A 24641-nucleotide genomic window follows, 5' to 3' on the forward strand; every position below is an offset into this window, starting at 1 on the left:
TTCTTAATGCCAACAATGACAAAAGGATTCCACATGTCCCGTAATTGTACTGTTTGAATTTGGAAGCACATGCAATGATTCAGGATGTTTAGTGCAATGTGTCAATGCTGGCTCAGTCTTGTGGGCAAATACAACACTATTGAATCAATCAAACTGCAGGAGGCTGATTTTTCTGTTTATCTTCAGTTATATCAACAGCTTCCCTTTGCCAGAGCCTGGTGACTGCTTCTTGTCCTTTCTGGTTCCCTTCATGGCTTACAGTTTTCCTCCTTGGCCTGATTTTTTTCTACTTAAGCATCTAGGGTGAATGTCATTTCGCACAGTTGTAACAGTAAGGAATTTAAGAGCTTGTCCTTGGTCAAGGAAAAATGTCATCTGCTGTGAAATCTGAATTTTAATATTTGATATATCAAAGTTAGAATGAACCATGCATGATTCACAAATTTAAGTTAATGATATTTTTGCATTCGGTTATATCAAAGGGCACTGTACACTTTTCATCTCTGTAGATAAGAAAGTGAAATGAAGTCAAGAAGTGTAGTTCAAAATGCCTTATCCGCTTTCAATTGCAATGGCCTTGCAGGTGTAGCATCACAAAAATATAGGACACAACTTTAGAGATTATTTGGTTCCTTAATCTCAAAGGCCAGTCAGTGTGAGAAAAACCTCTTATTTTATCTGTTTCTTTGTGTTCTGCCTTGTTGTCAGAAGAATATATGTAAAAAACCAAAATAACCCTAGATGAAATACAAATAAAATCAGATCACTATCCATAGCAAAATATATATTTTTTTCTAATCTGGACAGTTGTTTTATGTTTAATCTAAATTAAGTCTGTTTTAAAAGCTGCAAAATTATTCAATCTATATCCATGAATTCACAAACTTTAAAAGCCTAAAATATCAAACTATATACTTATATGACAAAATGCATTATGGCTTTGACTGGTTTCTAAATGATAGTGATCTACCATTTATGTATTAGGTTTTTTAATAAAGCAACAATTTCACTGACCATACAAAGTAACCTTTTATTAACATTTCAAAGCCATTATTGTATAATTTTTTAATATAAAATACAATATATTAACACCTCATCCTATAATTTTATAGTATAGTTGAAGATATCAACAAGACTATAGCTCTTACCTTCCAATTTCATTCCAACACTTAGACATTTTTGAAATCGACAGTAAGGACATCGTTTTCGCTGTGTTTTGTCAATCTGGCAATTCTGATTTTCTATACATGTGTACCTTTTGTTATTCTGGACTGTTCGCTTAAAGAATCCCTGTATGATAGACACAAAAATTAGCCTGTTTTGCTTGAACGTGTGTTTCATTCAACATTTTATGGAAATCATTGTAAGATAATTTTCAGATGCCATTCAAGCACTTACAAAGTTACATAGTTTATTTTAAATTAGCCAGCTGAACCCAGGAGATAGCCACCAGATTCCAGAGGAGTTTTTCTTGTGTTAGTGCTATGTTTTACAGACTTAAAGCTTGGTGAGACTTTAAGGAGGCTGTAGCCTTCTGTGCTTCTAACACTGGTGGCAGAAATAGTGACACTGACCGCTTCCTTTTGTATTTTTAAATAATTGCAGCGTTATTAAAATCTTCCTTTTCAAATAGTTTTACATTAAATAAATAGTTGCAAAGATAAGAGTAGTACAGAATACCTCTGGCTATTTTACATCCCAGTGGGGCATGCTGGAGGCATAGTAAGTGCTAGTCATTCACTTTTCATTGATTATTTTTTTTTAGTGAAAATATAGTGGGCTTAGTTAATCTTTCCATGCAACTAAGTATTTTAAATGGCATTGTTCTGGCAAAGGAGCTTCACTTACAGTGCACTGCTTAAATAACTGTAAAAACCCTTAACAATTTTTACATGAAAAATCTGACATAAATTCACTATTATTTAAACCTTATAGCACAATAGACCAACACAGGTATATTCATCTTTGTATATGTTAATTGGTTACTTGACTTTGTGTGTCAAAGTGACAGTTACAGTTTGCATTAAAAAAGTGCATGGTCATTTTAATTGCAGAGATCTACATTGCAACACTGAAGAATGAAAATAAAAATCTTAAGAAAGCTGCATTAGATTTTGCAAAGCTGGTCTTCATTAAGGATAATCTTCCTACTTTATCCTCCAGAAAAATAAATATAAATCAATTAAAACTAGTATTTAGCACAGTTAGCAAGGAAAGTTGTTCTAGAGATACATCACAACAGCAAAATACTAAAAAGCAGTACAAAGCAAAACTACAGTGCAAAACAAGTTGTTTGCATTTGTGCAGATGTCTCTCTCAAAGAGACTTCTACATCCTAAACCTTTTTGGTGGTTAATTATTTTATGTGAATATATTAAGAAACATATGAGTAATAACCTAAAATATTATACATCTGGTTTATTTATTATCCTTTTTTTCTGCTTGTATTTGAAACATTTTTGCTGTACTTGTGTTTTTATGGACTGATTAGTACAGAACCTTGCAGCTTTCACAGGTGAGAAGTCCATAATGGTACCCAGACACTTTGTCTCCACAGACTGGACACAGCTCTTCAAGATCTTCATCATAAGAGTAATTCACCATTTTAAATTGAGACACTGGGGGAAAGGAGAAATAGCATATTCAATTAGAATTTACATTACTAACTCAAATATTCTGCAACTTTCTCATCTAGAGAGAAAGCTTACCTAAACAAACACATCACTGAAAATGGGGAGGAAAAAGTTTTATTTAAAACACCAAGTTGCATGGAGACATGCAACTTCCCATCATCACCGCACGAATCTGTGTGTTACTTAGCAAGTGTAATAAAGTGTAATAAAATGCATCAGCTTATAAGTTTTATGTTCTAAATATCTATACTTATAGAGTGCCTTTAGCCTAGTCCTTATTTTGTGGAATCACAAACTGGAAGAATTCCTTTAAATCTGAAAATGATCAGGGGCAAACTTTAAAAAAGCAGAACGAAAATATTGTCACTTATATATTGAAACTAATTATTTTCCGTTAAACTTTACTTTCAACATCAGCCCGCAAATTTTTAGCTAGACTAAAGCTTTATCTCACAGATCCAGCACTTTTGCACCGTGTGAAATCCAAGTTAGTTACTCGCAAGACCAGGTTAAAACGACGTCCTCCGCGCCTCCCAAGCCCGCCGTCTCGGTGTGACCGCCACTCCTACGGGCCAGGGCAAGCGCTCCGTGCCGGCACCCCTGGCTGTCGCAGCCAGCAGGTCCGCGGCCGCTGGGGAGATGCTTTTCAGCTGTTCACGTGTCGGCAGAGAGACACGAGCCGGGGCCGCCGTGCTCGGGGGATGCGCTCAGGATCTGCCCGGCCGGCGGACCGGCGTCCCCCGCTACCGGGGGCTGGCGTGAAACCTGCGCGCCGGCGCCGCCTGAAGTTTCTGCCGCTCGGGGAAAAGGAGGGGAGAAGCCGGCAGTCAGGAGGGAACGGGGGGCTAAAATATGCGGAATGAATGCCCGGAGCGTGCCCACTCGAGCCGGGCTACCCTCACAAGGAGTCCAGTCAGCCGCTCCGGTTACTCCTAGAAGAAACCCTGCTGTTCAGCGCAGGGCCGGTTTCTTTCCCCTTCCCTGCCGCTAAACCTCCGACCTGTTCGGCAAGCACTGTGGCAGCGGAGGACTCCCGAACACGGCGAGAGGCGCTGGGCATCGCCGCTGGACTGCTTAGGATGTCGCTTCTTTGTCTTTAACTCTGAGGCTGCCACAGTTCGGGGGCCGCCCGAAGACCCCGGCCCGGGCGCCCGGCTTGCCAAGGCAGGGGGCTGCACCCCGACGCTCGAGGGAGCTGCCGGGGAGAGCGGGAGCATTATCCCGCCGTCACACTGCCGGCAAAACGCTTCCTGAGCCACCTCGGCACGGCCGGGGATCGCCGCCTGTCAGCGGCGTGGGGCGGACACGGGGCGGCCGCAGGCGGAGGAGGAGGAGGGCCCGGCCCTCCCCTCTGCTCCCGCGGTTGCGGCTCCAGGGTCCGGCGCTGGCAAGAAGTTGCCCTCCCCGTAGGAAAAAGTGGGAAAGTAGGGGTTTTCCGAGCGCCGCGCCCTTGCACGGAGCCTCCTCCACAGGAGAGAAAAGGGGCGGTCGGGTCGCCCCCAGCACCTCCGAAGCCCCCGGCCCACCCTGTCCCTCCTTCATAGCAGGCTCCCAAGAGGAGAGGGGACAGTTTCTAAAGAGCAGCCGGGACGGGAGTTTCTGCCCCGGGAGAGTCGCGCGGGGCGGGGCGGCCATACCGGGCTGCCGGCTCCAAGGCAGGGAGCCGACCCTCGGCGGGGTCTGCGCCGCCTCCCTCCGCCCCCGAGTATGGGACCGGGAACAGCCCGGTCCCGGTACCCGACATAGATATTCCCAGCGCCATCCCATCTGGGGCATCCCTCTGCCTTCCTGGGTACCCCGCAAATCGCCACGGAGCTCTGTTCTGCAAAGTTTCGCGACACCGCCTCTGCCACCTGCACGGTACCTACGGGCGCCGCACCCGCGGGACAGAGCTTTCGGGTCCCGTTTCGGGACGGTGTGTGATACACGGGGTCCTCGCCAGAACTTCCACGCGTACCTCCACCTGCCATAAACTTCGAGGCAGTTTTGCGCGGAACGGGAATTAGACCGAGATCCCCTGGATCTGCAGCGGGGCCGGGCAGCGTCCGACGGGACGTCTGCACCCCAGGGTAGGCTCACGCCGGCCGGATGCTTGGCGGCTTCTCGGCCCCGTTTGCACCTTCTGAGCAGGGCCTTGTCGTCGCCTCGGCCCTGGCACCCCGGCCCCCGGTACCCGCTCAAGCCCCCCTGAAAGCTGGCCCGCGAATGCAGGGGCTCGGCGGGGCGCGGAGCGGGCGGTGACGGGGCAGCTCGCAAGCAACTGCCGCAAACTTTTTTGGCAGGACGAAAGGGCGCTTTGCCGAGGGAAACCCGAGCGTGCGCGGAGGGGGAGCGCCCTGCGTCTCCCCCCTTACCTTGCATGTTTTCCGGCATCTGCCCCTGTTCCCCATTCGACCGGGCGAGTCCCAGGGCCTCCGTTTCCACTTTGGGTAGCATGACAAGGCGGCTGCGGGCCGGGCTGGGGACTCCGTGTCCGTCCGCGACACCAGCACCTGGACACGGCAGCACAGATTTAACTGGAGCAAGGGGCGCTCGGCGGCTGCTGCCTCTTCCCCCTCTTCCTGTTTTTCCCTCCCTCTGCTCCACGCCAGCCCTTGCCCAGTTGCAGCGGGAGCACCGAGCGGCCCCGGCCGCCGGGAGGAGCCGCCGGGTGCCCGCGGCTAGGGGAGCCGCGGAGTGGTAGTCGAGCTGCAGGCGGCGGGGGGCGGAGGAGAGAGAAGGAGGAGGAGGAAGACCGGGGGTGCTGGGGAGGAAGGAGGAACCCCGGGAGCCCGCAGCAGCTCCGCCCGGGGCTCAGCACGGCGGCGGCCCGGAGCCCCGATCCATGCGGAGCGGCACAGTGCACAGGAGCACTCTGCCGCCGCTGGTGCTGCTGGACAGGGTTCCCACCCCCGTCCCCCTCCTCCCTTCCTCCCTCCTCCTCCTCCTCCCCCTCCTCCTCCCCCTTTTCCCCCCGGTACAAGTGCGGAGGTGCCGAGTCGGGACCTCTAGCCCCGGGCCCGCGGGGAGGCGCTCCGGGAGCCCGGGGGCTGCAGGGAGCGAGGTCTCCGGCGGAGGGGGGCCCCGACACCGCCGCTGCAGCCAATAAGGCAGAGGCGGGATGAGCAACACCCCCAGCGCACACACACGCACAGAGCACACACAGTGGCTGAGTGCAGTCACCCCTGCCCGGTTCTTAAACGGGGCTGCGCTGCGAGGGTCTGGGCTGTTGCCTCCCCTCCCAGCCCCAGAGGAGCCCGACGGGCCACCAGCCTCGCCAAGCCGGGCTATGCCTGCACTGCCTTCAGCGGCCGTGCCTCTTTCACTTGGGGCCGGTGGGGCAATGCCTCCGCCCGGCCAGCGCCGGCTGCGGAGACCCCGGCCCTCGCTTTCCCTCTGGGCGGGCGGGGGTGGACAGCGGAAAGCGCTGTCCTTGCGGACACGTTGCCGCCGCGCAGCCCTGGAGTCTGAAACAAGCAAGCGGGAACCGCGTTGGAGGTCGCTTTACCTATTTAGGCTTTTTGGGTCTCCCTTCCCTAAGCGTCTTGCGAAATCGGTCAGTGCCGGTCGCATCCTTTGCACAGAACCCAAAGGCCTGGCAGAGCCATCGCTTGAGCCCCCTTTCCCCAGCTCACAGTGCAGCAAGCGGCACTATTTTCCTAGTTGTCCTAAAGAACTCGTTTCTCGCAAGTGTGTGCCCCAGCGGCGAGAGCCGAGCGGCCCCGCGGCAAGGAGTTGCGGGGCTCCGGGGGCAACTGGGTGCCGACTGCCCGGCGAGCCGGGCCGCAGGTCTGCCTGCCCTCGTTGGCCTTTCCGCCCCTCTCTCCGGGAGGGCCCGGGGCGTTCCGCGCCGCGTAGGTTTGATGGTGTGGGATGAGCGATATTTGCACCTTAGAAAGCATCCGAGCCCCTCGTCCGAGCGCTCGGTTGCCCATTCTCCTCTGACTCTTTAATCTGTATAAAGTGTTGGAGGAGCTAAATGTATTTGACGGTGAAAACTGCTTCCGATGGAAAGTGAGGCGCGGAAGTGTCTCCATAGTGGAGTATGGCATTTCCCATCGGCTGGGAGAGCGATAGTGAAGTCTGGCGGTTGTTGTAACTTATTCAGTAGGGCTGATGATCGCAGGGTGAAACCCAGCGCCACATGCAGAGAGCGGAATCGGCTATGCTCTTAACTTTTTGCATCCAGTAACTGGGACACCTTTTCTAACTCAACTCAGATTCCTAGCCAGCCGAACACCGGCACCACCGGAGTAGAAGTCTATTTTCCCTTCTCTTGCAGCGTTTGATATTTGGGGGATGGATCCAACGCTCAGAGAGGCCCGGACCTCTCTGTCTCTTTCCATTCTCACTTTTCTCCATTCGCCTTCGGGCGGGAGCGTGAGCACGAAACCAACACGTAATTTCTCAAGTTATAATTTCACAATTAAACAGGTCGTCTGCGACTAAATTTTAGGACAGCATTATGCCGAGATGCGGGACCGAGTAGTTCGATGGCTAAGACGAATTGGCTGAAAACCGTCTAGAGAGAATGAACCCGTTTCTCGGCAGAAGTAGCTCGGGTTGAGACCCTGCCTCGGCCCTTGGGAAGTTATTCCCAGGTGCATTAGCTGCAAACAATCCCTCTGTCAGGCGCCACCGTGTAGCATCGCCTTTCGCTGATCCCGGGCGGCTCAACACTGGCGGCGGCAGCAGCGCAGCGCCGATCCCGCTCCCTCCCTCGGGCGCCCGCCGAGAGGGCTGCGGGTCGGGGGCCTGTGCTTCGCGGCGGGGCCGCGGCCCTCCGGCCTTCCGAGGCTGCAGCCGGACCGGCCGCCCGGGCCCGAAGGGCGGCCACAGCTCTCTGGGGGCGGCTCGTAGAGGAGCGGCGCTTCCTCTCAGCCCTTTCCCGCAGGAGAAGAGTCCTCAGGGCACAACTCCAAGCGCATTAACAACAGACCATCAGGACACCTGCGGACCTGGGTCCTGCAGCCCGCTGGGCTCCATGGGGGAAAACCGGTCCCCTCCCTCTCGCTCGCCGCCGGCTGTGTCACGCCGCTTGGCGATTCCCCGACGGGGCGCTCCGTGCTGCCACTGCCTTTACTGCTGCTCCGGGAAGGCAGCCGCGTTTTGGGGAAAAGCCGGGAAAGGAAACGCCGCATCCGGGCGGGCGAAAGCAGCCCGAGTGCTGCCGGGGTCAGGCGGGCTGCGGCCCCCGCGGGCACCGCGGCTAAGTGCCCCAGCGGGCGGGTGGACAGCATTTCCCCGCGGGCACGGCCCTAGCATCAGTCCCGGGCTCTTCCCTCCTACTTGGGGGTTTAATGTCATTTTGCCAGGGAATTGTTTGGAGCGAGTTCCAGTTGTGCGTAGCAAAGTAACTCTGCGAGCTATCGCTGTGGATGAAAATACTTTGGAGTGGTTATTATACATCCACATTCCTCCGAAGTAACAGTTTAGGGCAGTACATATTATAAATGATATCTGGTCCCTTGTGGCTACATTTAATTTAACATGGAGTTCTAGCTCTCACGATTGCCTTGAGCAACCTTAATTACCCTTTCTTCTAATCTCCATTCCTTACCAAGTTCTCCAAACTTTTTTTTATTTTTTTTTTCCTTAATGCGAGTTCTCTCCTGAGTTTGCCTGCCTTGTTCTGACTTTGCCTGAAGGTCTTGATTGACGCGTGTAATTATAATTATAAAAGATGATGGCTCGGGGAGCTTCCAGCAACCTTGATTAAGTACAAGGAGCAAGACCTGGAATACTTTATACTTCTCTATTTAAATGTATGTACATTTACATTAAAAAAACCCCCACTCTCTAATGTTAAATAATCTGAAGCTTTTCCACCTCTTTGTTTCCAAGGTAGAGGCTTCTGTGTGATGATATTTCAAGGCAAGCTCCCATTGCTTACAGCTTCCAAGAGGCCATAGAACCTGAGCAAATGTCAAAATCTTATTCCCTAAGCAGAGACATTTCTAACTTGTAGTGGTCTGCTCGATGAGAAACAAATAGCATACTCTCTTCGAGCTTTGTGTCGGGAGAGGTACCGGAGAAGATTTCGTTTACCTTCCCAGCAAAGTAGCGAAAGAGAACGTTTGTGGGGTGGGATGAGGGGGGGAGGCGGGACGTAGATGTTAAAGAAAAACTTTCCAGAAACAAATGAAATAAATAAATCAGCGGAGGACTGAAACTCTTCTGCTGGGAAGTCTAAATCCAAAACCGATCAAAAAGACTTAAAGGAAAATACTTAAGGAGGGAAATCTTCATCCTGTCTCCCTGTCTCTCCCGCTGAACATTCCCGTTTGCCGCCAGCGCAGAGCCGCTCTGAGACATCACTCAGTGAAAACAGTGACTTCAGCCAGGGTCGGGGAGGGAGTCAGCATCACGCATCCTGTCCTCGGCATAGGGATGAAGCCTCGGACACAGGCTGTCACTGCCACGGGCACGCAGGGGCGCTGCCTCGAGAAGTGCCCCGGCGAAGGCAGCGTGCAGCAGTGCGGCCGGCACGGGATCCCTGTGCAGCTGGGAAGATCGCGATTTTGCTGCTTGACCTCACACACCTGTCACGCCCAACTTTACGAGACTGTTTACACCAGGAAAAGCATGGCCAATATAGTTCCTCTCCTCTCCTCTCCTCTCCTCTCCTCTCCTCTCCTCTCCTCTCCTCTCCTCTCCTCTCCTCTCCTCTCCTCTCCTCTCCTCTCCTCTCCTCTCCTCTCCTCTCCTCTCCTCTCCTCTCCTCTCCTCTCCTCTCCTCTCCTCTCCTCTCCTCTCCTCTCCTCTCCTCTCCTCTCCTCTCCTCTCCTCTCCTCTCCTCTCCTCTCCTCTCCTCTCCTCTCCTCTCCTCTCCTCTCCTCTCCTCTCCTCTCCTCTCCTCTCCTCTCCTCTCCTCTCCTCTCCTCTCCTCTCCTCTCCTCTCCTCTCCTCTCCTCTCCTCTCCTCTCCTCTCCTCTCCTCTCCTCTCCTCTCCTCTCCTCTCCTCTCCTCTCCTCTCCTCTCCTCTCCTCTCCTCTCCTCTCCTCTCCTCTCCTCTCCTCTCCTCTCCTCTCCTCTCGTCATAAGCAGATCATCCCGACAGTACAAAGATCAGACTACCTCAAAACCTTCCAAACCCTGTAGCCAACGGTCTCCTTTCATCATTTGGCCGAGGTGATATTGCATTCAGTTCCTAGGGATTCATTAAATGGAGATTGCTAGTGCCTCCAACTTGGGAAAGAAACTGTCCTTTCTAGAAAAAAACCAACAGACAACCCAGAACAAGTGTCTCTAACTTACAAAATCAACCCACTCTGAACACAAAAATACATTTCCCTCTTCCCCCCATTTTTTCTTTTTCTTCTTCCTTTTTTAAAAAAAAAAACCTTCTTTTTTGTTTGTTTCTTTTGGTTTGTTTTTGATCCACTCTCAGCAAAACAGAGTGGATGCCTCAGACTGAAATACTTATGTAGTAAAATGCACGCCACAGAGGATCACGTCTGTGCCTTTTTGCTTCACGGAGACGTCGTTCCTCTCTGGTTCGGCATAGAGAGCCATTTCCAAACGGTCAATTATTGACTGAAAAGCTATTTTTCAAGCTCGGCCAAGGCTTCTGCTGTCCATTGGAATGCACTGCTCTCTTATGAGCGCCTGGCAGCACCGCGATGCAGAATGACAGGAGACTTCGGAGCGAGCAGGGCCAAGTGGGTGGTAAAGCATCGCTCTGATTGCCTTTCTTTTATTGGTAAGTGAATCATCAGTGAGGTGTCGTAACACTTCACCGCGTCCCGCCGACGTCTGCTCCGTCCCGCCCGGGTCGGAGCGCGGGGCCCCGCCGTGCCCCGCCAGCATCGCCCGCTCGGGGCGCGCTCCCTCCCGCTCCCTGCACGGGTGTGGGCAGGGACGGCCGCGCACTTGTTGCTGCACGGCATTCCGACCGACATTCTGCTGAGCTAACTGCAAGGCGTGGAAGGGCTAAGGCATGCCCGGGCACCCTTGGGGACGGGGCTAGCCGTGCCCAGGGCTGGCGGCACGGCTTCCCTGGATCGATCACATCATCAGGTCTGTTTCACTCAACACTTAAAGATCCAGTTTTGCAAGCAGGCCCTCTATTAGAAATTCCCCCATCCTTTCTCGCCCCGAAATGACATCAATTCTGCATGGAAAACGGCTTCTAATTCCGCACTGCCTGGACCTGTTGCCGCTAATGGTGGGACGGGGAACGCGCTCGCTCTGGTCGCTGCTGTCTGCCGCGGGGGCGGCGGCTGCCCCAGCAGCGGAGGCGGGGAGGCGGATCGGATCCATCCCCGGGGCTCCTTCCGCGCCCGCGAGCGGAGCCGCTGCCCCGCGGCGGCCGAGGGACTGCCCGGATCATCCCGACTTTCTCCTCCGCCGCCCTCCCATCACCCCTTCCCAGCACTGATAATTACTGTTCTGATGAGGCTACTTTGTTTCTGTCTGTGCTGCCCTTTTGGAGCCGAGTGTGGAACCTCTAGTTAAAAAGCCAGAGCTTAGTCTAGGAATAGAACTCCAAATATATTTGTATATACCGCAAGTCTCCTGTCAGGGCTGAGCACCGGTCTCTGTATCATAAGAGATAATTGATTTCTATCCTGCACAGACAGGCTTAAAAATGAAATTTCTTTTGCTGAGGCAATTGACCTTGATCTGCTGGTGAAAAAAGAGATGGTTTAGGTCTGCTTCTTCCCTCCCCCTCCCTCCATGTTTCAAAGCTTGGAAAACTTTATTTTAAAATAATTTTTATAGCTGATCTTTATAATGAAAAAAGTTTAAGCTCATACATAGCTATCTGTCCCAAGATTTATCCATAAACAATGTAAAACAATAACTATGAGAAGATAAACTAGGCAGAGTTTACACAAAGAAATCCTGATAAGGATTGTGTATATTTGCATGTCTGCTCATTGCACATAAGGCTCTATTAATATATATTAATACATAAGATTGCATATCTATGTAACATATATATGTACTCATGTAATATGTGAGTAAACTCTAGACATTAATAATGATCTCTCATGAGAAGTTTTAATGGGTTTCCCCACAAGACAGATGCACACAAATCCTCCTGAAGACACATATTCATTTTCACCCTATATATATAAGACTATATATATATAAGACTAGTTTGAGAGCTGACCTTTGAATTACCCACAGAGACAAGTAGCTTGGGGTGTTTTGTCAGTAGTGGAGATATCTCTCAGAAGACTGCAGGCATCATCTTTGCCTCGTGTATTGTGGTATTTAAAATCAGACTAACAGAAAAAAACGGATGTAAATGCTGCCCCTTTGTAGATAGCTCATTTGCAGTATAAGCAAATGAGAACAGGAAAAGTGGGAAGAAAATTGATAAAAGAGTAACAGCAAAAGTCCAATGATATAAGAAAATAACCTGTGGCATGTCTTACAGTCCTCACACAGCTCTGTTCACTTCTGTGAAAGTTTTGCCTGCATAAATGCTGGCCAAAATCCTGATCCAAACTTTTAAAGATAGTATATGTTGTCTTTGTTAATCATATGAAAATGCTACTATTCCTGTTACTACTAAACAGAAAAACTAACTTTGCTGAACTCACAAGCCCTAATTTTAATACTATTAATTGCCTGAGGGCATACATTAAAATGAAGATGGCAGTAAGTATTCTACAAGCTGAAAAATGTCACAGTTGAAAACTACAATTAGATTGTTTTTCTCTTATATGACCATTTTTAAAAGTAGATGAAACAGTTATTTCTGTTAAATAATCACAGCTAATGCTTTTAAAAATTGCATAGTGTCCCTGGTGGCGCTAAGACAAGAGGCTGATTAGAAGAAAAATCATACTAGTCAAGTATCTTTGTATTGCCTCAGAATCTGGTAGAAGAAAAAAATCATTTCACTTCCATAAAAACCATTTATAAGTCCATATGGTGTTCAACATCTGGAAGATAGGATGTGCTATTAAGATTTTGTGAATTCTGGTTGCCTCTTTGATTGTATAACTATAAACCTAAAAGCAGGTGTCAACAACCGGTAGTGCCCACTCACACTCCAGCTCCAGGCTGGTTGTGTTTGCTCTCCAAGGGAGAGGTCCACTGCTATTTATATCAGTGGAGTCTGATTTGCATTCATAGGAGCTGGAAGATGCCCTCCTTGCTGGGAGGAAGATGGGACATGTCAGTGGTTTATAACAAAAATTAACTTATAGCCAGATGCAGGAATGCAGAGGGCTCCCTGACAAGGGCAACTAAGCCTCTGTAGTGGGAAGCAGCAAGTGTCCCTGTCCTGAGGGGCTGGTGGGATGAGGGTGCAGAGGCTGTGACAGCCTCTCACAAATCCACCCACTCTGCCTTGCTTAGAAAGGGGAAAGTGAAAGAGAATGCCAGGAGGGATGGGACAAAAGCAAAAGTCTAGGGATAGGATTTACTCTTATGAGCATATGACCCTGTTGCTGATTGTACTTCTACCCTGGGAGGAGAGCTTTTTCTCCTAAAGAATTACTCTCCAGTGCAAACAAGAAGAGAATCTGGCTACTTCCTATTTGGTTCCCCCAGCTCCAAGCATAGGCCCTCAGGTTGGTGCAGATTCCACTTAACCCTTACAGGTATGTGGTGATCAGTTCACAAGGCTGAGTTAGGTGAGCTTTTCAGGGTTGCTACCTTGGGTTCTGGCCCAGCAGTGTCATGGAAGGACAGAATCCTTCCTCTGACTCGGACTACACAGGATTTTGGAAAGTTTCACAAGATTTAGGCCTGATTGTTTCTGGGCCATGCTTTGTGAATCTGTTCTGGTATATTTGTGACACAGCACATGTATAAGTGGTATGGTGACAAGAGTCTCTGCTACTCCCTGTAGCAATCTGTTTTCTCATATCCACATGATTTTGGGAACTGAGACCTGCCAGACTCCTGGAAACCATGAAAATTGTATTTAATTGGTCTAAATATCACAGGTGAGTTTCTTATTTTCCCTTCTCCTAGGATTTTATCCTTTCATCTTAAGAAACATTACCTGAGCTACCAGTGCTCAGATACATGAGATGTATAATTATTTTACTATTCCTTGGGAGAGAGAACCAGAGGGTCCCTCTGTGCCAACCAGAAAGAGGAACAGTTAGAGAAGGGCCTGGAGGGGAAGCTGAACTTGCCACCTTTTCAATGTATTTCTGGGGGCAGAGCTGTGCAGAAGAGTACCCCACACCTGTAGGGAAGAACAAGGACTCTGAGGGGACATCTGGCTGAAGCATAGTTGGGTCCAAGGTGGGAGCCCTTCTCTAGGAGAAGCAGCAGCTCTACCCAGAAGATAAATATCAGTCATGTTTGAGGCTATTTCCTGCGGCTGTTGCTGTGCCCTCCATCCCCACAGTCCCAAAGCTTCCCCTGATGGCGAGGTGCCCACATCACACCCAGCATCAGGGTGAACTCCTCACCTGCCATGTGATGACGCACTTTGGGGCAAGAGGAGGGAAGCGTGCTCTGATTCTGCTTGTGGCCAAAGATCCCTTCTTTCATCCCTGCCAGGAAATGCTTGCAAAACCCTGGGCTGTGGAACCTGCAGCGCTGCTAGGCTGGCTTGTGAAGCACATTCTGCTCCATGAAGGAGAGTTTTCCCCTGGTAAGCCTTCTGCAGCCCTGTTTGGCCCCACTTTCAGCCTGGGCACAGCCTGGTGGGACAGAGGATGTTTACCCTGGCAAAGGAAAGACACCTCGCTCCAGGTGTGTGGTGAGAGACAGAATGGCCTGAGACAGGAAATGTGTGGAGAAAGGGCAGGGAGGTGGTGGGGACATGCACCCACGGGGGCACGGCCACAGCCACCACAGCCTGGGACAGCCTGGGACATCTGGCTGTGCAATGGCCCTAGTGCCTGCAAGCCAGAGCAGCCTGTGCCTGCAGGCTTTCTGACAGGGAGTGGGTGCTGTTCCCATATGCCACTGAAAGTATTCACTTCTTTGCTGCTCTGAAGTCTTAACTGACTTCTATTACCCAGCCCACTCCCACTGAATGACGTATCTTAATTTCAACTGTAAGAAAGAATCTGCATTTGACAGAAACTACAGTACTACTAAAAAGACAAAACCATTTCTGTGGTTTTCTTCAATATGAATTATCAGGCCAGAAGCAATTTAAATCTAATTTTTGCAAAAGTTTCTACACGCACACACACAGTTCCACAGCTATTATCAATCATAATAGATAAAAATATTTTTAATTATTCAATGATATATATTTGATGATTGCATTATCTCTAGAAAAAATTGTTACTCCATGTATCATCATCTGTTTCCTTATATTTTTACATGGTATTGTAAAATTCTTTCTAGCCTAAGTATATGTGCAAATTAATCATAGGCTCACCCAATTGTAGTGATTTTTCCAGTTTGGATACCCAGAAATCGAATATATTTACTCAGAGTCTTCAAAACAGAAAACTGTTACTTACCAGCTGATGTAGGTCCATGTTTTATAGATTCGTGTATGATGGCTGCGTGAGAACCAGAAGACATTATTAGGTGTAAATATACCGTACCCTTGGGTACAAGGGGTACAGCATTGAGTACAGGAGAGGTGCAGACTGTAAACTTTTCTGGCCTTGAGACCCAGGGTATGATAGCCTTCAGTGAAAGTCGGCGTGATGAACAACAACAACAAAAAATATCCAAGAATTCAGAAAGTAACAAGCATGTCTTTGAGTGGACTCTGTACTTTTTCCAGCATTAGTGACCTGCTGTAAACCATGTATCCCATTTCATGATAGTCTCTAATCAGAAGAATTGCAACTTGTGATAGGTTTGGCACCATCACGTGATTTAGTACAGCTTGATAAGAGACCCTGTTATAAAGTGACAGCAAAAGAGATAAGAACTGTTGGCAGATAATGGCAGAGAAATGATTAACCTAGAGTGGAGAGGTGCTATGAAGCCCAGAGAGGGGAAGGTTGTAAAGTTGTGGGGTCATAAGATCATACTGAGTGGATGAAAAGCCATACCAACATGAGTGTAATGTCTATAAACTCAGACTTGTGACCTGTCTTCTTGATGTCATCACCTCTTTGCACAGTGGACAGCAAGCATGGTTGTTTTGGCTTCTGTAAACACTCTGGATGGCAAAACAATCAAGCATTAATTCCTTAAGGGAGGCTTCTGAATGCATTGGGGATTCTACGCTCTGACTAACAGCACCAGCAAATCTCTCTTGATAGTTTGTCACACAAAACCATTTTATTGCCCCAGTCCTCAGGCTGGAGAGTAGCTCCAGGTTGTAGTCATTTAGTTGAAAGCATATACTACTTTCTCACTAAAGAGCTTTACAACATGGTTAAACATTGATATCCCAGGATTATGATACGTAGAGTATTGCACTCACCCCTAAGGCTGTGAGGCACAAACCCTACCCACAGCATGTCAAATGCTGTCAAGTGTTTGGCTTTAAACAATTTTTATGAAGGTGGGCAGCTGTGCAGATGGCTGGGTGATGCTTCAACTCAGCTGGGGGTGGGTCAGGTTCTGCTTTCACCCTGTCCAGAGCAAGGGCAGGGGCATGCCAGCTCCCAGCATGAGCACAGTGTGCCTTGCTCTGCAGTGCCACTGACAGCCTCTGCAGCTCCAGCCCAATAGATTAGGTCTGCATACACTTTGTGAGATCAGACTCAAGCCTGAATAATCAGATGGTATTTTATATTTAATTTCTCTTGAAAAATAGAGTGAAGCTGTTCCACTGTGGACTAGATCTGAAGCCTCTTGAAGTCAGTGAGAGTTTTTTTTCTCTTTAAACTTGCAGAGGGCTGTAAAGCAGCATGTGCCTTTTTATATACTTTGTCGTGGTGGTTAGATTTTGGTGATACAGTGGCAAACAGATTAGCCCATGCACAAACTGAACTGCTTCTCTTGGCTAGGATGAGAGCTTGAGAGCTGGTCTGAAGATGGGGCTCGTGTGGCAAACCAAGCAGTGACAGGGCCTTACTGCCAGGGGCCCTGAATTATCACTTGGTGTGTGCAGTACTGCCCTCCTGTAGAGGCCCTGTTAGTAAGGAGGACAGGCTGTAGAGGGAAGGTCTGATTTCCCAAATTATTATCTTAATATTTGTCACTGGAAAAAATTAATTTACAAATCTTCTTAAACAGGTACTTTATCTTTTAAGGGTCACTGGTATTTTTTATCTGTTTAGACTGAGTGAAAGCTGGAAGCCAGCTTTTAAAACAGATTTAATGTAAACCTAAATAATTGGACTCTGTCTCTTTTAATTCATTTGGTTATTAAATAGATTTTAAATTCTATTCATAAAAAGTGGAAAGAAACATTTATTCCATCAGAAAAGGCATGTCTTTGGGGACTGGGGATAAAATAAATGAGAAATGCTGCAAATGATACTGTGGTTAGAAACTTTCCATTGTATCATCAGAGACATTGCTGGAGCACTGTTGGCCCATCTTCAAGAGCTTCTATAAAGGAATCTGCTGTATGTGGGGGAGAGAGATATTAAATCATAGGAAATATAGAGAAACTTCATGCTTTTGGCTTCAAACACTGTAATTCCTTTCCTTTTTTGCATCAGTATCAAATTTCAGGGTCACTGAAAAATGTTCTATTTTTCCCTTTCTGATACTTTGTCTCCACAGACAGAGGAATGTATGCCAGGTGCATAACCAGACAGATTTTCTTTGCCTTTCTTTATACCTAGTCCAGTAGGGGAAAACAAACTCTTAGGGAAACTCCAGAACAACCTCTATCAGCCTGTGATCCAGCAGCTCAATGTGTTTAGCAGTGATCCATTTAGAGTCCAAGTGAAACGAATCCATAATGAGGCTTAGGAGTTGTGCCACTGAAGTACCTGAGTTCATGGCTCATTACTTTGCTTGATCAGGAATTTGGAACTGTAACTTTTCACAAGTAAGTCCCTGGTAAAGCAGCCACCAACCTCACTCAGACAGCTTTTCCTTGCTGTGCTTGGAGCATTATAGATTCACCTTGTATTTCTCTGTTTTTCAGTACTCCCCTCTGCTTTTCTTTCCTTCCCCTGTTTTCGTCTTGAGAAAGTGAGATGAGTTAATTTTGTTATTTCAAACATGCTTTTCTGTCTCATCTTTCAGGAAGATAATTAATTGATAAACTTTTAGTTTCTTTTTTGTTTAGCCAGTTCCTGTGTGATGATGAAATTGTCCCTTGTTTGTCCCTCTGACAAATGTCCCTCAAAGAAACTGTTCCTGATTTCAAAAGCTTGGCAACAATCCCTTCTTTGACTCTTGCACATCAAATTATTTTGCAACCATTTACCACAAAAATGTAGTAAAAAGGAGTTTCTCCTCTCGTGGGCATTTCCATATGTGGTGGTTCATTTGGACACATAAGAATATAAAGAAATAACCCTTGAAAATGGACTGACTGAAATGAAAAATGACCTTTTCAAAGAGCTTTAATCCCTGACTTGTATATCTTGGTGTAAATTTAGTGACTTTAGTCATGATTTTGTAATTTTCCTGTAACATTTTGGATATTGCTTATCTAAATTCAGCATGTTCCTTGTCATTTTCCTATGCCATCTCGATGTATTGTTTTTATTATCCATACAACTCAGAAAAGATATGTGCTCAGCACAGCACACTTCAAATGAGGAACATGATTCTCATTCTACTGGAAGTTCAGGGCAAACGTGGCATTGATCTTGGCATGGCTCCCTCCAGGCATGAGCTCTCTGGTCTTGAGAACAGTCCAGTTGGTTTCAGCTGGAGCTTTGCATTAGGTGGGAAAAGATTTGCAAACTCTGTTCTTTGATCTAGAAATCACTCTTTTAAAACTTTTCTCTATTTCAGTCATTCCAATGTTCCTCCTGATCTATCATAGACATTTAAAATTCTTTTGGATGCTTTAGTGTATTTTCTCCAACTTCATGAATTTTATTTCACATATGCAAAACCAAGTCATTAAAATAGTTTTATGCCTTTTCCCTAATAGTTCTGTAAAAGAAATTGTGAGAATCTGATATATCTGATAATCTCTACCCTTTGGATTTTTCAGTGGTTATAGTACTGAAATAGAAGGTTTAATTTATTAAGGAATTTTCATCAGTTGATCCTTAATTCCTGTTTGGTCTTATGGTACAACTGCGCTATTAAAATTTCTTGTTGGTTTTGTTTTTTTTTACTTCTATGTATTTTACACATTATGCTTATCATCCCAGGAGAATGCAATTGCATTAAAATACATTTCAGCATCTGCTACTCCTGTACGCAGGATTTTCAGCTTATTGGAAAGTAACTCTGGAGAGCAGAAGCTTCTGCATGGTACCTTCTCTATGGGTGTCTAAATATAAACTTTTTAATATTTATCAGAATATATTAGTCTCTCCTGTTTCTGTTCTCTGTTTAGATTAATGCAATTTAATATAAACCATATTTGGAGATGAATAATGAAATATAGGAATTATAGAATTGCTTCCTGTGACTTTTCCTTAATATTTACAAAAAATATTTGAGTGAATATTTCTGATGATAAATTAATGTCTAGAGGAGGAGGTAAGTACAGACATTTGTAAACACTTTTTTTTTTAGGTTAATTGAGCAATCAGGTAACCTCCAGGATTGCTTAAAAGGAAAACTCAGTTCTATGCAGATGGAAGCATACAGTTGTGGATCACAAAAATTCTTGTTTAGCCTTAATTATAGGAATAGCATGAGCTTTGTTGGGACCCACATTTAGTGCTAACTCTTCACTGAAAGATAAAACTTTTTCATGGAGTGAGGAGTTTCATCTGCTGGTCTGTCTATCTGTGTAAGAAGCTTCAATTTAAATTTCTTGTACACCTTTTTTTTTCCCCACTAATCTATCTTATTGGTGTACAAAGCGAAAGTTATTAAATAGTTATGGACCTTTACAAAGCTTATCTATGAGATATTTACTGGTAATGGGAGCAGAGTGTTTGACTTTGTGAGAAAAGAACAGATTTCAGTGAAACAGGCAGGGGGAAATTACTTGCACATATGTAGCAGTAACAGGTGTTGTGAATTCATCCATCATCTCACACAGCACTCAGGAACAGACAACAGTTTCTTCATAGAACACTATTAATAATATATCAGGAATTTATTACTTTGAAAGGAAGAGAGGAGAAAGAGGTGTGAGGGAATCTTGAAGTGAATCTGAAGTGGAACTTAAAACCTTCTGAACTTGGTATCTATATTTTTTTTTTTTTACGATACATACATAGGATGTAGGGATTACTTTGTTTCCACCCCTGTCCCCCCACCACAAAAACCTTCCAAAATCGTAGTTGGAGGCAGGATGGAAATACTGAGTCTTACATCAGGAAACTAATTTGTGAAAGACCCTGAGTGCTCTGATGAGTTTCTGATGAATTTCTGCTCCTGAAGGAAGCTGCATGTGTACTACACCACACAGACTGGCTTTTCTTGAGACGGTGAAGTAAGTACAAGTTGAATGCTACTAAAAGGTGAAAGACTGGTAGAAGAGAGCAGTTCAGCGGCATTTCATGTCTAAGCAAAAGGTGTCTCCTTGCTGAAACTCATTTATTGCACCAGGAGCAGAAGGATGTCAGGAGGCTGATGAACTGCAGAACCACATGTAACACACTTGACAGACCACATTCCAGCGGGAGGGAGGAGAAATCAAGGCTTAGTGCTCCAGTGGCTGCTCAGATCTGGTGTACAGGAGCACTCCCACTTCTTTCTGTATTCCCAGTGAGCACGTGCAGAATTTGTTCCAATTTCCAAGTCAGCTTTCATCAGGAAGGACACTGGGCAGGAGAGAAAACTGGGGTAAAGGCCATTCAGAAGTAAGGATTTCTGATCATTTTATTAATAACTGTGAGAAATGTAGCAACTGGCAGGAGAGATAAGTGGATTTTCCTAAGCTCTGTTATAGGCAGGTAAATATTGTTCTGGTTTATGGCACTAATAATTAAACAGAACACTAGTCTGTCTCTTGGCAATTTAAAACTTAAGGTGGTTGATTTCTGGAGGCATGTGTTGAAATCTGAACAAAAACTACTTTACATGAAAACTTGATAATAGAAGGCTGTATATATTCTGTCCAGTGGATATATTTCAGGAGCATATATAGCACTGAAATAACACATTTTTTTTCATTGTCTTTCAAGTCATCTAGGCACCACTCTTGGTAAATATTGCAGTTCTTAAAAAACAGACCAAGTAGACTTAAATCTGAGAAATACTGATTCCTTCAAGTACATCATCTCCATAGTGCCGTTACATGAATAATAGATTAGTATAACATTATACTATTTATATTTATAGCAAGATATTTTTGTATCTTTTATACAATATGCCCACAGTTTGTTAGACAGTATACTTATTTTGTGTGCTTAGATCACAGTAAAAAAATGCAGACGGCCCTGGGTTTGGAGTACCTGTAATCCTGGGGAAAGCAGTAGCACCTGGGACTTCTGAGAAGTCCTGACTTTCAGAAACCAGCTTTAAATTAGACTGCTAATGAGTTTGCAATAGCATGAAAATCTTGTTTATAGTGCCCAAAGCAAGTTCTGTTTTTAAGACTGGGGCTTCTGGGCACTTCTACCTCAGAAAGAAAAATGAAGAGATGTCCAGGTACCCTTATTAACCACAAACTTACATTAGTCTCATCCTAAAATCATTACTCTTTTCTCTGGTCACCCCTGCCAACAATCTAATTAGACTGAAAAGCTTTTCAGTGGTCCAGACAACACTGTGTATGGCTAAAATGGAGAACTGCTCACAACCTCTGGAAAATACTGTTTTACAAAGATTTGTATTCACTTGAGAGATCTTTACTAAAGCAACAGTAGTGTGATGAAAAAAGGAAGCTTTTGTCAGGGCCCCAGGTTCTAATGGGCCTTAATGGCCCTGATCACTTTCACCTGGGTCCCCCTCATAGCTCCTGGCCACTGGGCCACCTGCTCATTTAAGCTCTAGGTGGGATCATAGCCCCTTCCCCAAGCTGTGCTGCATGGGGACGTGTTCTCAAATGAGTCTGTGGATTTTCTGGTGTGTCTTCAAACTTTGGCTGCTTTTATTGCTTCTGCACAATGACCATGGGAACACCAACAGGACTTGGTGCTGCTCTGCTTGTCTGCTGTGGGACTGTGCTCCGTTGGTGAGTTCTCTACCCAGTCTATGTTCTGACTGCCTTTAGCTCCAAGTTTGCCTCCTCTTAGGGTGCAACTGCCTCTTGCTTTCCCCTGAAGCTTTTTGTAGGTGCTTTCCACATCTCTTCCTACAATCTGGCAGTAAGTACTCCTATAAAGTAGCACAGGGGCTTGTGGGGGCCTTGAAGTGCTTTTCAGTTAGAATGTGGAGGCTTTTCAGGGCAGTCTGCTTGTCTTAGGTGTCTTCCTATAGATATATAGTTATGTTGTGGGTTTTTTTCTGTTTAATTTATTGTTTTTCTTTTCTAAGGGGGTAAGTTTTTTGCTCTGATTGCTCACAATGAGAGGCATTTAAGAAGACTGTGCTGTTTCCCTCTGGTGAAGCCTGGGCAGGACACTTACTGACCCTCACAAGACCTTGCCTATGAAAAGCTTGCAGTAGCTCCAGGCCAGGTTGCTACTGTGTGGATGCATAACCCGTCCTAGCTGCTCACTAGTGTCCCAAGAGGGGACAGAGCACTTGATAGGTGAGAAGCTAGGGCCAGGACATCTGTAATGTGCAGCTCAATCATGCTTCTGAAAAGCAACCTCTCTGCCTTGTTTTACCATTAACCTACTGCCATGTCTGACACTCGGGCATCAGTTGATGGGAGATAGTGGCTGAACAATAGCTATTGATTTCTCATTTCATATTAACACCATGGCAAGCTCTGAGTCTGACAGTGAAGGTAGGATGCTGGTGTAGACATTCCTGTTTGGCTGTGAAAGGAGTCTCCTTGCCTTCCCTGGACCCTTACCTTGTATAGGATTCTCTCATTAAAGCATCAAACTATAGTATAGATGTATGTTTCTGCTGTTTTTTTTTTTGTCTTGGAGTAAGTATTTGTTAAGCTTAAAATAAATAAATATTTATCAATTATTTAACCAAAGCACAGTGAGGGAAATGGCAAGCAATGACTAACAGAAGAGGGATGGAATAGAGTGGAAGATCTTATTGGAGATCAGTGTTTAGGCAAGTACAGAGAGACACTGGCTTCATTTGGTGGAGCATTCAACAAGCTCTGTGGTTTTCTTTATAAGAAGAAATATTGACCTAGAATCCTTTCCTAACTTATCCTGGTAAGATCTGTTTTAGTCAAGTCACTGGCACTAGTATAAAATGTTGAGAAGAGATGAGATATTGTTTTGAGATTTCAAAAGTTTGCAAAATTTTTGTAATTTTGCAACAGGTCCTAGGATTTTGGCAGCAAGTTAAGTGGAATGCTTATATCGCTTCTCCTGTAGTATCAGCAGACTTAAGACTAGCAGAATTCAAATGAAATAGTTTTAGCTAACAATGTTTCCACAGCATGAATACAAAGCACAGGTTGTTACTTTGAGCACAAACATTTTAATACTTTGCATTTTTATTCTGTTGCTGTTTGATTTTATTCACCCTCCCTTTTGGCTGTAGATTTTTTTTTTTTTTTTTTTTTTCTCCTTTCCTGGCCTGTTACTATCTCTGCTCATGGACAGCTTTGCTCTGGCTGCTGATTCCCTGAAATCTTGGTACCTGCACAGAGAATCACCTGCTATATAGATGTTGAGGATGTTTCTATGTTAGATTTTTTTGCTGCTTGTAGGAATAGAACTGCTGCTGTTAATAGAAATGATTATATAAAAAAGAGTGCAGTATATAGTCTCTACATGCAATACTACAATAGGCAGTACAAGCAGTCTAAATCTGAGCTCTTGCACTGTAGTCTGGAAAAGTAAGGATTGCTTTTAACCTTTGAATTTATAGCATATTCCTTTACCTCCTGTGATAGTGTTTGCCTTAATTGCAGTATGGCATTTGGTTCTGCTGGAAAATTTAAATTCACAATGATTTGGTTTTCAAGTCCCTCTGACTACTCTGGATGCTGGGGGTGTTGAGACCCCATTCCTGGTCTGGGCTGTTTGAGCAGAACAATTTGTGAAGCTACAGCCTGAGTGGTTTGCAATGTGGAAAGGTCCTGTTTTAAAGAAAACCTCAACAATAAGAATCAACAACTTTTTGGTTGGTAAAGCCGCAAACTCCACAGCAATGCTAGAAAGCTTTAGCTCTGAGGCTTTATAATAGATTGATAAGGGATTTGAAACTAATCCTAATTCTTTACAAAAGGTTGTTGAGAAAGTCTTCAACTCAGACGACCATGAGAGTACATCTAATGACCTATATTGCAGTTTGAGTAACCTGTGAAAAACCTAAGCACCCCAGAAGTACCACAGCTGTTTTTTGATTCTGCCAAATAATCTTTGAGATGAGCTAATTAGAAAATACAAATTACACATGTTAAAATGAAACCTTCAAGAAAATGGAGCCTTTCATACGAGGCCTCTGCATATACCGGGGACCTCTGAGACCTGACAGTGTTTCCCAGCTTGGACCTGAAAGCCTGCAGCTTTCTGCTTGTGGAAGGTCAAAAGAGCCGTCCTTAAAGCAGCCAGACCCAGGTGGCTGGTGAGTGAAAGAGGTGATCCTCACTTTATCTTGTTTGATTTCGTTGCTCACAATGTTGAAAGCTGTCTGCAATGTGTGGTATTTTGTGCTTTTCTCCTTAAGCCTCAAATGGTTTTATGCCATTGTTCTTAGAAGCTATTTAATTGTTCTGAGAGGCCATTTAGAGAATTTTGAACCACTGTGATGATATGATTCAGCCTTAGAGTCACTCTGAAGCACAAAGGTCCTATTGTCCTACCATGTTACTGAAGTGTTGTAAAGGAGAGCTTGCCACTAGTAGTTTTGGTATGGTTTCTCATGTTTCAAGCATGCCAGCCAAGAGGAGAGTCCTTACTAAACTATATGACTTCGAGATGCAACCTCCTTGGGACCTTCCCCAGACAGTGTGCACGTGCCTTTGGGTAAAGCACCACCAGGACACGCTGCATTTCTTCACAGCCAAGAGTCTGATTTCCAGGGCTGTCTACCTGCTTCATAAGTGGGTACATATATTCA

At 45.8% G+C, this 24641-nt stretch overlaps 1 protein-coding gene across 2 annotated transcripts in view; it reads right to left on the reverse strand.

Annotated features, from left to right (window-relative positions):
* NR5A2 (nuclear receptor subfamily 5 group A member 2) overlaps positions 1–15302 on the reverse strand; it is an 89022-nt gene extending 73720 nt beyond the window's left edge. The window contains exons 1-4 of one of the 2 annotated variants that reach the window (XM_002192969.7): positions 15011–15302; positions 4988–5125; positions 2500–2618; positions 1149–1290 (exon numbers count right to left, since the gene is read on the reverse strand). In XM_002192969.7, the coding sequence (XP_002193005.5) occupies positions 1149–1290; positions 2500–2618; positions 4988–5125; positions 15011–15074 (463 nt within the window). In that variant the 5' untranslated portion in view covers positions 15075–15302. The remainder of the gene's footprint in view (positions 1–1148; positions 1291–2499; positions 2619–4987; positions 5126–15010) is intronic. The other variant, XM_072932758.1, reaches the window with a different exon arrangement.
* Between the last annotated feature and the right edge of the window lie 9339 nt (positions 15303–24641).

The sequence above is a fragment of the Taeniopygia guttata genome, chromosome 8 (genome assembly GCF_048771995.1).
Source record: "Taeniopygia guttata chromosome 8, bTaeGut7.mat, whole genome shotgun sequence".
Lineage (NCBI taxonomy): Eukaryota > Metazoa > Chordata > Aves > Passeriformes > Estrildidae > Taeniopygia > Taeniopygia guttata.